Below are 12,940 nucleotides of genomic sequence, written 5' to 3' on the forward strand. Positions count from 1 at the left end.
ATTAAGCTCTACTGGTCCCATTGACTTCCATTATAACGACATATTTTTGATATACTGTAATCCTGACCTATTATCATTCTTTTCCCATTAATACCAAATAAATCTAAGCCTCTACCTTCAAAATACAGGGAAAAAAGGTTTTACGGTTCATGATCCCCCCAAAACCACCAGGGTCAGCAGGGTTTTATCACATAAGGTTTCGATCGAGGACTGGTTCTCTTACGTTACCAAAATGCATGGCAATAAGAAATCTGAGCACCACAAAAATGGTCTTGGTGTGTGGGACTGATGTAAAAGAGTAGTGTGAATGTGGGTGAAAATTTATTTTTTATGTGTGTGTGTGTGAGTGTGTGTGTGTGTGTGAGAGAGAGTTACTGTGTCCGCATGTGAAATTTCAGTCATCAAAGGCCCAATGGGCTCAGTTTATAAAACAGAGTGAAAGTGATTGAGAATACATTTTGTGTGTGTGTGTGTGTGTGTGTTTGTGTGTGTGTGTGTGTGTGTGTGTGTCATCAAAGGCCAATTGGGCTTTGTCGTTACTTTATCAAGAGAGAGCCTCGTCTCTCCTATTGGATGTGTAGTAAACACAGACATGCACCTGCATAAACATGCAGGGAGAATAGTTTGCAGCCTTGTCTGGCTGGTCATATGTCCTGAAGACAGCCATCAGGGGAAGAATGAAACTAGGCGAGGTCCCTGCTGCAGACTTGCAGTCCTCTGAGGAGAGTGAGGAGCAAGTTACCAGCAGTGAAAAGTCAACCGAGAGTCAGGAGAGATGAGAGGTGGAACTCCTGCTAGGCAACTAGGTGACCTTCAACTCTGGGGAGGAGGAAGAGAAAGTGGTAATATCTCAATAGAGATCAAAAAAAGGGGAAATCCTTTGGTCTGCCACACATGAAGAGCCCCTGACATTCTTTCCCCCTCCCATCTTGACCCCAGGATGGACTTATACTTTGCATTTGTCAGGATCAGCGGCCCTGAGACTGCATTTGAGAGTATGTGCCCTCCAAACCTGGAAATTATGGGTTGAAGAGGTTGTCTGAAGATATTATGGGCTGAAGATGTTGTCTGCCTGCATGCAGACCTCATATGCGTGCAGGTTTCAAGTATATCTAGGAATATGACATGATGGACATGTCATGTTACAATGCCTATGTCCTGCTCACTTCTGTGGACCCATGCTGGAACAGCATGAAGTGCTGCAGCTGGCATCTCTTCTTAGAGTCGGTTGACAGAGCTCTCATTGCCCCGGCCATGGCAAAGAGGAGGCATTTGCACAGAGGACTGTCTGCAGACAGACTGGTCTGACAAGCCTGGTGCCAGGACCATGGTCATGTGGAGAAAGAAGAGGAGGAGGAGAAGCTACAGCCAGGGACCTCAAGAAAGCAGAAGCAGTGTGTGTTGTGCCCACAGTGCAGAAGGGTGTGGAACCAGTGCACCAAACGTGGAATGCATGCATGCTAAATTCACCTCACAGGGATCTGTGGTTTATGCATCAACATGCATTGCAAACACACAGACACACATGACAAAACAAAACATCTTTTGACAGAAAATAACAAATTGGTAAATATTGCATAGGAGTTTTTCTCTCCTGTGCTTATGACAAAAAGGGGATAACACTAAAAAAAACATATAAAACTGATAAAAACCTTATATATATGGATAAGTCTGAAGCTGTTGAAGAGATCTAATGTGGTAAAACTGAAAAAAAAATATTTCTAAATAACACTTTTATTTCAGTTTTATGAGAGTGCCCATTTTGGACCCGGAGATAAAAGGTCTAAATTTTGTACATAAACTCTTATTGCTGCAAAAATAATAATGCATCAAAATCAAAGTTGTTATCAATTATTGACATAGTCAAGGCTCTAGTACCCTCATCCTGAATATTTCACTTTGCATCTTATTTTTGGTAAATACTGCATGTTTTGTGTTTTTGCCTTTTGAAAAATTGGGGGTTCTCATGACAAAAAGGGCATAAAAACCTAAAAGAACATATAAAAAATCATAAAAACCTTATATATATGGATAGGTCTGAAGCTGTTGAAGAGATCTGATGTGGTGAAAGTGAAAAAAAATATTGATATATCACATTTTTATTTCACTTTTATGAGAGGGCCCGTTTGGGGTCCCGAAGTTAAAAGGTGTAAGTTTTTTGAATAAACTCATATTGCTCCAAAAATAATAATGCATCAAAAGCAAAGTTGTTATCAAATATTGTCTTAGTCAAGGCTCTAATACCCTCATTTCGAATATTTCACTTTGCATCTTATTTTTGGTAAATACTGCATGTTTTGTGTTTTTGCCTGTTGAAAAATCGGGGGTTCTCATTACAAAAAGGGCATAAAAACCTAAAAAACATATAAAAATAATAAAAAACTTTATATATATGGATAGGTCTGAAGCTGTTGAAGAGATCTGATGTGGTGAAAGTGAAAAAAAATATTGATACATAACATTTTTATTTCACTTTTATGAGAGGGCCCGTTTGGGGTCCCGAAGTTAAAAGGTGTAAGTTTTTTGAATAAACTCATATTGCTCTAAAAATAATAATGCATCAAAATCAAAGTTGTTATCAAATATTGTCTTAGTCAAGGCTCTAATAACCTCATTTCGAATATTTCACTTTGCATCTTATTTTTAGTAAATACTGCATGTTTTGTGTTTTTGCCTGTTGAAAAATCGGGGGTTCTCATGATAAAAAGGGCATAAACACCTAAAAGAACATATAAAAATCATAAAAACCTTATATATATGGATAGGTCTGAAGCTGTTGAAGAGATCTGATGTGGTGAAAGTGAAAAAAAATATTGATATATCACATTTTTATTTCACTTTTATGAGAGGGCCCGTTTCGGGTCCCGAAGTTAAAAGGTGTAAATTTTTTGAATAAACTCATATTGCTCCAAAAATAATAATGCATCAAAATCAAAGTTGTTATCAAATATTCACTTAGTCAAGGCTCTAATACCCTCATTTGGAATATTTCACTTTGTATCTTATTTTTGGTAAATTGTTTATATAGCTCTAAATTACTTCTTTTGGTTTTAGTCTTGGAATTTGTCAAAAAGGCTTGTCTTTCTGTAGGAGGAGTCAGAGAAAAGAGCAAAAACAATAATAAGTATGGCACAAACACTGGAAATAGTAAATATAACAATTTATAATGCCCTGAAAAGTCAACTAGGTCAGTCAAGTAAAACAACAGCTAGCTGATAGAAGCATTGTGAGAGCTTCTGAGAGTTGGCAATATCATTACCCAAGAAACCCACCAAAACAACGGAAGGAGGCTGCAGTAAATACCTGGCATAGCAAAGTGTTGCAGGCTTGATGCAGTTATTGAAAAAGGGACATGCAACTAAATATTGTTTTATTTACTAAACCATATTTTCCAAAAATCTTGCTTACTTAAATTGAGTTTTATGGTCAACATTGAAAGCAGATTTCTTTGTTCTTTTTATAATCCATTCAAAAAAGAATTACTTGATTATTGAGTAGTTATTAGTTGCACCTCTATTTTAACAAGTTGTCTCAATGACTGATGTATTGGCAGCAACAAAACCAGCATAGACCAAACCCAAATAAGTTGTGCTGCAGTTGTTAGCTTACTTTTGTTTGAATGTTGCAGTGCAAAGAAAGAATGAGGCCAGTGAAAGCTGCCCTGAAGCAGCTGGACAGACCAGAGAAAGGGCTGTCGGAGCGTGAGCAGCTCGAACATACAAGACAGTGCCTCATAAAGATTGGAGACCATATCACTGAGTGTTTAAAGGAGTATTCACATCCCGACCAGATCAAACAGTGGAGAAAGTAAGTACACATTGTTAAAATAACTTTATTACATCTAACTAAGTTTTCACCAGTGTCACTATTGCCAGTGCAAATCTTCATAGAGCCGGGAGGGTGTGGGTGTGGCTATTGTTGTATACATTTTTTACCTTTGGAGTGACCAAATATATACAAAGTGAGGACATTTTAGCTGGTCCTTACAATGAGAAGGGTGTTTAAAGAGCTATTTTGGTGTTTAGACTAGATTTTGGGGGTATGGTTAGGTTAAGGTTTTGTTTTGGTTAGCTTAAGGTAAAGTTTAGGGTGATGCAGTTAGTTGTGATGATTAGGGTTAGGGTAAGGCAGTTCATGTGATAAAGTATAATTTGATACAGAGTAGATTAAGTTGTGTACTTTTGTGAGACCCACACCCACAGGTTGAGAAGGGAGAAAATATCTAAAATAAAAGATTTTAAATTATTTGCAGGACTTAGGGAGTCGCTATTAAGATGCAGGAGACTTGCTTGTGTTGCACATACATTTATTGCACATACATGTCAAGTGTGACAACTTTAAGTCATAAGCTAGTAAAGTGTCAGTTCATGTACTCTTCTGCCTATACCAGGAGAGCCAGAGCTCATCTGTGTGTGGAGATGAGCTCTGGCCTTGTGATCTGCTGCTACATCTGAGTATAAAGTCCTGATAATGTCTGAATGGGAACTCTGCTGTGTTACATTATGCCTTCCATACACAGGTTCTACACAGGTACTACTTACTGTGGTGTCTCCCAGTGTGATGTGAAAGCACAACTCCACACAATGTCCAGACTTGATCCCCCTGACATTGTCCTTACGACTTGCATATTTTGTTATATATAAAGGTGGTGTTTTTTGTTTGCTTTTACAGAAACCTGTGGATATTTGTTTCTAAATTCACCGAGTTTGACGCCAGGAAACTGCATAAATTGTATAAGCATGCAATCAAGAAAAGACAGGAGAACGCGCAAGTATGAGAAGGCTATACAATAATCTGAATTACAGTAGGACTTTACTGCCATAAGAAATTTATTATGATTCTCTTTTTCTAGGCAATGGAGCAGAATCCTAGAAGTATAAACACACACAGCTATAAACATGCAGGTACAAGCTGTTTCCCCATGTTGTACATAAAGAATAAGATGACCAAGTTTTCCCTATAAAGTGATTTATTTATTGTTTTTGTCCTCAGATATTGAAAGGCTGAAGGACAACTCTCACCAGGATGAGAGTAGCAGAGACAGCTACTGCTCAGAAAGGCATCAAACTTCAGGTCGATACCATGAGAGCAAGGAGAGGCTCAGCTCAGAATCGCATAAAAAGAATGCAGGGGGGGAGTCCAGGAAAAGACCATATTCCTCTTTCAGCAATGGCAAAGACCACAGAGACCACTACAGACCAGACATCAAGGACAGAGACAGACAGGATAGGTAAGGGAAATGTAATGTCATTTCAAGTATTTCATTCTCCTCATGTTGTCAGATCCAAACACTTGACGTGTGACACGTGTTTTCAGTATTTTCCTAAAACAACTAGTGTTTTACAAAAGTTATCAAAGGCAATAACACCATTGTTGGGGTCTATTTCAATTTTAATTTTAATGTTAATGTTGTTGGCATATTACAGATCTGTGTTATATTAAATCTTTAGGCAGTCCGTTTTATCCATAATAACTTACAATTTAGGAACACATACAAATTCCAGAAGCAACTTGGAGTTCAGCTTCTTGCCCGAGGACACTTTAACATACAGACATGTTCCAAAGTACACCCTGTTTTTAAATTTTTAAAACAAAAACAACAAATTTGTTGTTTGTATTTTTTTTTTTTTTTGTGTGTATGTAAAAAGTAATCAAAAAAAATCTGTTCATAGTCTTGCAAATACAACCTGAGATGAACATTTCATTTTTTATTTAAGAATTAAGCCAAAAAGAATGAACTCTGAGTTAATTGTCTTGTGAAAGCGGAAAAAAGGTTATTGGTTAGAGATGGTGATGATGAATTGAGAGAAAAGAAGGAAAGGAATTTTTCACAGTGTGGAGAAAGCGGAAATGACAGAACAGATTTAAGGTAACCCAGCAGAGAGTGAGCATAAAAGATCTTCCTTAATGTGAATTTTATTAATCATTTCCTGTATAACTATCAGTCCATCATGTCATTGTGGAGCACTTTTGGCTCATTCCTCTATATCACATTGGTTACCACATTGTTCGCTGAGGTTTTCCAGCATTTGCTGACGCACAGCTTTCTTAAGGTCCCGCCAAGCTTTTCAATTGGGTTGAGGCCTGGACTTTGTCTAGGGCATTCCTAAACCATAAATATTTTATTTTTAATATATTTATATAAAGTGTTTCAGGTCATTGTCCTTATGTCCATGACCTAATGTCAAACATTTGCCTCTAGAATATAGTAGCAAGAAAATCTGTTTGGAAATTTAATGGTTTCCTGCCTTAATTTCAAATTTGCCTTAAAAATCAAAATTAGCAAATACAACATGCCTGAAATAACACCAAACAATTCAGATATTTCATGTTATATTGAGAACAACCAAAAAAACATCATACTGCTAGTGGAAAACGTATGTGAATACGGTTGAGGTCTGACCTGTGACTTTTTTTGTTTGACACTCCAAAAGGCGATCACTCAGGGTTTCTTACCTCAATAATGAGGCAATCATTTTGACTGGCTTCCCAGTTCTTGGTAAGTGTAGTGTAGTGTAGTGTAGCAACAATCCCAAAATTTCTTAATTTGTAGGTTGTTTGCCTAACGTTAGACTGAGAAATTTCTTTCACATCACTTTGCAACCCTTTCCAACTTTATGTAAATCAACAATTCTTTATCATAAATCCTCTGAAAGCTCTTTCTTGGTGAAGGCATGGCTCACATAAGCACATTCGTCTGGTGTAGAGCAAACTCAAAAAGTTAGTAGTTTTTGTCAGTTGAAGTAGTCCACACCCCTAAACAAATTTTCTTAACTTATGCTTGAACATACTTTTTCCACTGACACTGTGAGGTTTTTATGGTTATCAACAAGTGAAATATCAGAATGTATTTATTTTTTATTACTTTTTTCACATTGTATTTGTTAATACTAACCTGACTACAATGAAGATAAGATCACATTTATGACAAATTAATAGATAAAACCAAAAAATTCCAAAAGGTTCACACACTTACTTTGGTAAGGCGCCTTAAAAGTAACTGGGTCAGTGGCACAAAAAATAACAGGCAGGTTTGGACAGCTTGCAAAAAACTGAAGGGAAAAAAAAAACAGAAAAAGGGTAAATACTTTTTCACAGCACTACATATATATACCTCCTTTATTTCTCTTTGACGTTTAAACCTTGCATATTGGCCTTCCCGACGCTCATAGAATTGATGGAAAACATAGCCACATCATTACCCCGTTTGAAAAAATTTTAATAGTTTGGTCTTGCATAACTTCTTTAAGTTGTAAGTTGCATTTGTTTTCAGTGTGGACTACATGCTACTAAAATAAACTGGCCAGCAGTCAGTACGACTTATACTGTATAAAGATACTACATAAAACTGTATTAATACTTAAACCATGTTATAACATTATAGTAAGCCTATAGTTTTCACTGTCTACTGTAATTGTCATTAAATTCACATTTTTTATTTCTATATTGTGAGAAATACACTTGAAATTAAATAGTTACAAAAAAAGATCCCCATTTTATGGCACTCCTCAAGCTTCATATGAAGGCCTCAGATCAAGACACTGCTCAAAAAATAAAGGAAACTCATAATCATGCCAATGTCAGTCTAAGTCATCACACTTATTAATCTGACCAGTTAGGAAGTGACACTGATTATGAATCAATTTCACCTGCTGTTGTGCAGACAGAGGCAATTACAGCACACTGTGAAGAGCATGGAGGAAATACCATACCATGCTATGCTATGCTATGGATTGGCCTGCCCGTTCCCTAGACCTGAATCCAATTGAGCACCTCTAGGACATCATGTCTCGTTCCATTGAGTGGACTGCTGCCTAGTCTGGGAGGAAGTCCCTTAGAAGAACACCATTGTCTCATCAGGAGTATGCCCAGACGTTGTAAGGAGTGCATACAGGCACATGTAGGTCACATGTGCCTTAGGTCTAGTCTTAAATGTAGAGAGAGTGTCTGCCTCCCATACCTGAACTGGGAGCTGGTTTCACAGGAAAGGACCTTAATATCTAAAGGCCCTTCTGTATTTGGAAACTGTAGGAACCACAAGTAAACCTGCACTCTGAGAACTGAAACTTCTGCTGGGAAATTATAGAAATATGAGGTCTTTAAGATATGATGGACCCTAATTATTAAGTGCTTTATATGTGAGAAGGATTTTAAACTATTCTCTAGACTTCAGAGGGAGCCAGTGGAAAGAAGCTAATGTAGGAAAAGTATGATCTCTCTTGCTAATTCCAGTCAGAACTCTGGCTGCAGCATTTAACTGGAATTAACTACCTTAAGGAGTTATCCCATTAATGATCTACAATAGTCCAGTCTGGAAGTAATAAATGCATGGACTAGTTTTTCAGCATCACTTTGGGACAGGATGCTCTTCTGAGTCCAGAGTAGACTTTTTGAGTAGAGGTTTGACTACAGCAACCTGCTGCTGTTTGTAAAGATAGATTGATCTGATCTAATGTGGACGTGCTGATCAAAGGTAAAACATCTTTAAGCAGTCTAGTTGGGATGGGGTCTGCATACAAGTCCATCCATGCTGTTTGCAGGCAGAATCTGATCATTTTTCCCTAAGAGTTATGATTTTATTTGTAAAGAAATTCATGAAGTCATTGCTGCTGAGAATTAAGAGGATACTAGGCTCGCTTGAGCTATGACTATTTGTCAGCCCGACTACAGTGCTGAAAAGAAACCTGGGGTTGTTCTGATTTGCCTTTTTAATGAGGAAATATATGTGGTTCTAGTTTTATGGAGGGCTTTTTTTATATATTAATAAACCCTCCTTTCAGGCTAGGCAAGAGTCACCTAAAGTAGTGGAATTTCTCCTTTCATTCTTGCATGATGTCTGCTTTAAACTACTGATTTGTGAATTGTACCTTCAATTCAATTCAATTCAATTTTATTTGTAGAGCGCTTTTTACAATTGACATTGTCACAAAGCAGTTTTACACAACCAAAGAACAGTACATGAACAGTGAATGTGTATGAATCATGAAATGAGATTGTCCCTGATGAGCAAGCCGAGGGCGACGGTGGCAAGGAAAAACTCCCTGAGAAGGCAACAGGTAGAAACCTTGAGAGGAACCAGACTCAACAGGGAACCCATCCTCATATGGGTGATTACATGCCGTGTAGGCAGCAGGCAGTCCAGTATAGTACCTTGGAGCTAGCTTTCTCTGATTCACTACCTTCTTTTTCAGAGTTGCAACAGTATCAAGTATTGTTCAGAGTGAAGCCGACTGCCCTCCTCTGTGTTGGTACATGGCTCTGAAATAAAAGATGGAATCAGTTCTTCATTTATCAACAGCATTTTCAGATAAACATCTACTGTAGTGATTTTTTTTCTTAGATTAAGAAAAGTTTAGTACAGTAAAGTACACTAAAGGGGAAAAAACTAAAGACATACGCTGTTGAAATGATCAATTTCAACACAGTATGCCAGAACAAGATCAAGGATGTGATTAAAACCGTAACATCTACACTGATGTTAAAGTCACAAAGTTATCTGCACTAAGAACTAGATCAGATAGAAAGTCTGAAAATTCAGTTAAAACCTCAGAGTAAGGTACAGGAGGACAGTACACAATGATAAGGACTGCTTTTTAACTTTTCCAGTTTGGATCAGATTAGGCTCTCAAACGAATTAAAACAACTAGGTCTGGGGTTGATTAATAAGCTTGAGTGGCTTTTCCACTTTTATTTTAAGGATGATTCTGAATCCAGACCGCCATAGGATAATGATTTTGATTTCCCCTGATTATTCTGATTCTGATTATTATTTATTTTAATATTATTGATTATATGATTATTTTGCTCTCAACACATTCCAGTATGTAATTAATAAAGATTTTTCAACTGGAAGATTTAATTTATCAAGATCTAAAATGTGTTATTTTTTGAGCAGTGTATTGTTACATTAGTTTATGTAAACATAATTAATTCCTTCATCCACAGACAAAGGAAAATATTCTCAACAAGACCATTGTAGTAATCCACTACTATTTTACAGTATCTGAGCTTTAATTTGATCTTCATCTAATGTTATTTCTAATGTTTAATCCAGTCTAGTTAGCTTATTTTGTTTACAATTTATGTAGCAGAACTTTACTCATGTTATAACAACTTTCCCAACAGGCCTCATCATTTAATTTCACATTACAGTATATGATGTAGTACTTGCATGGTCCTAAGACCACATCTACACACACCTAAGTACTCACATAACATTCAAAATGAAGCGAACATTAAAATGAGTCTGTCATAAATGCAGATATCAAAATATTTGAAGTCTATATGGAGACAGTGTTTTGTTGTTTATTAATGCTTGCCACAAACATCTGTGCAGATATTACAGCGAGGGTAAGCACAGAAAACTAGAGGAATACCGCACCAGCAGAGACCATCGGCTGGACATGAAGGATTATTCCCATTCAGACCACCGTTCTTCCTACCGCTACCACACAGACTGGCAGACAGAACAGAGAGCTTCAGCCAGTGGGCCACGGTCTCCTCGAGATCAGCGCTCACCCTATGACTCACGCTCACCCATGGGACACCGTTCACCTTTCGACTACTCATCAGACCACAAGAGCACCCCCGAGCAGATCTGGAGCAGCCGCAAGACATAACAGGAGCTGTCCGGGTCTGCTAGTAGCAGCCATAGACTCAACAACACAGCAGAGGCCTTACAGGGACAGTTGACTCCAACCTGATACTGTTTGAAGCACTGTGTATCAGTCGGTTCAGCATGACTGTCACTTTCTTGCTTCAGCTGCAGCTCATCTCGGGACCCTGGGTGATGAATGCCAGGGTGCAGCTAAAACCAGGTAGCAGATTATAAAAAAAAAAATAAAAAAAAAATCAAAGCATATTTTTATATTTAAGAGTTTAAAGCTGCATTGTTGTGTAGGCTCAACAACATGCAGCACATTCTTTATTTTTTACAAACTTTGTCTTTTTTTTTTTTTTACTCTGTAAATGGACACACTTGACCCTGAGTGCTGCCTCATATTCCCAAAACCCATGACACTGGATCATTTATTTGACTGTTCTGTTTGTCTGTCTTTCTATCATGTTTAAGGTGATTGTCTAGCTTATTTAAGTGTTTACGCAATGAGAAGTCAGTTGAAGCGTGGGTCTCATTACATTACAAATCAATGTAAAGGTTGAATTTGGTCTGGGCTCAGGCTCATCACCTGTACCTCATTTACAAAATCTTTTCTTTCCTCAACAGGTTTTCTTCCACCGAGTGTGAATTATTTAATAATAACATATCTTAGCTGTAAAAAAAAAACATTTTTCTTTTTTTGAGAACAATGTGTATCATGCTTTTCCCTTCAGTAATACTGTTGTAAAATTTTGTAAAATAGTAAATCGATGATCTTTTTTCCTCAGGCTTTTTGGGTTTATTATGACTTTTCCCCATTGACTCAGGCTTTTTTGTCATTCTGTGATTTATGTTATGTACAATAGTTCTTTCATGATGATTCTTTCAGAATGTAACTATTGGTAAAGGGAAAGTTCTTTAAATTAATACTCAGTTTTATTCTAGTGTTTGGTTCTTTTGTCTCAGTGTGTCAAAATTGTTGAGTTGAGAGGAACTGACTTCAATCAGTCCTAAGAAAAACACTTCTTTCATTAGAAGCACCTGTTAGATCTTAAAAATTTTACATGTTTTTTTGTTGTTTTTTTCCTTTTACTTTTCATTACGTTTTCTATGTAGGCAATAATAATGTCAGTGTTTCTATGCAGCCAAGTATATTTGTGGTGAATCACCCAACTGAATGAAGTCACTGTTACAGTTCACACTGTTGTACATAAATTTTCTCTAAATTTTGAAATGAATTTACACTGAAAGTGCATGACTTTTTATGAACGGTTTTATATAGTTGTTTATGAAGCTATTAAAAATCAATTGCCATACTCGCTTGTAGCAATTCTCTGTGTGATGTTTTTGAGCTTCTATTCTAACTATTCTTTTCTCTCAAATGGCTGCCTACCCTGAGCCTGGATCTTCTGGTTTCTTATGTTAAGAGAAGTTCTTCCTCTCCACTGTCACCTAGTTGTTTGGCTTTCTATATAATTCATGTATTATGTAGAATTATATTTTCCACATAATTCTTTAAGGTCTTATTCTCACAATGTAAAGTGCTTTGACATGTCTTTTGTTGTGCTAAATACTATAAACTGAATTAAAGTGAATAATGGCGGCACAGTGGTGTCGTGCTTAGCACTGTCACCTCACAGCAAGAAGGATCTCAGTACGAATCCATGGGTTGGGTGGGATCCTTTGTTTGGAGAGTTTGTTGTTCTTCCCATGTCTGTGTTGGTTTTCTTTGGGTACTCTGGGTAACCACCATCCAAAGACATGTATTACTTAGTGACTCTAAATTGCCATTATTTCCATTTGTGGGAATAGTTGTCTATATGTCAGCCTTGTGATAGGCTGTCCAAGATTGCCAGCCTAGTGTTTGTCGCTCAATGACTCCCACAACCCTTAAGTGGACAAGCGGTGGAACATGTCATTTGGGTTAAAAGAACAGCACTAAGATGGTTTAATGCATATCTATCAGATAGATTTCAGTTTGTGCATTTTAATACTTCTATTCACACAAAAGTTAGTTACAGAGTTCCACAGGGTTCTGTGCTTAGACTACTACAGATTATTTTGACTCTATATATGTCTCCCTCAGGGAATATTATTGGGAAACACTATAAATTTCCATTGCTATGCAGATGAGACCCAGCTGTAATTATCTATGAAACCAGAAGAAACTAATCAATTAATTGAAACTTCAAGCATGCTTCAAAGACATAAAGACCTGGATGTCCAGTGTTATATTGTTTTGTTCTAAAAATCTCAGAGACACTATGTCTAATCACATTCTTACCCTAGATGACTTAGTATTGGCCTCAAGTAATACTGTCAGGAATCTCAGAGTTATCTTTG

The 12,940-nt window shown here is 37.1% G+C and overlaps 1 protein-coding gene across 5 annotated transcripts in view; it reads left to right on the top strand.

Annotated features, from left to right (window-relative positions):
* The window catches only part of chd1 (chromodomain helicase DNA binding protein 1), a 34,402-nt gene extending 22,479 nt beyond the window's left edge, over nt 1-11,923 (top strand). For 4 of the 5 annotated variants that reach the window (XM_026339244.1, XM_026339247.1, XM_026339246.1 and 1 more), the window contains exons 32-36: nt 3,629-3,807; nt 4,672-4,771; nt 4,853-4,904; nt 4,993-5,230; nt 10,337-10,619. In XM_026339244.1, coding sequence (XP_026195029.1) covers nt 3,629-3,807; nt 4,672-4,771; nt 4,853-4,904; nt 4,993-5,230; nt 10,337-10,619 — 852 coding nt within the window. Of the gene's footprint in view, nt 1-3,628; nt 3,808-4,671; nt 4,772-4,852; nt 4,905-4,992; nt 5,231-10,336 lie in introns of all 5 variants that reach the window. The other variant, XM_026339243.1, reaches the window with a different exon arrangement.
* Nucleotides 11,924-12,940: the final 1,017 nt, after the last annotated feature.

Source organism: Anabas testudineus, chromosome 22, assembly GCF_900324465.2.
Source record: "Anabas testudineus chromosome 22, fAnaTes1.2, whole genome shotgun sequence".
Lineage (NCBI taxonomy): Eukaryota > Metazoa > Chordata > Actinopteri > Anabantiformes > Anabantidae > Anabas > Anabas testudineus.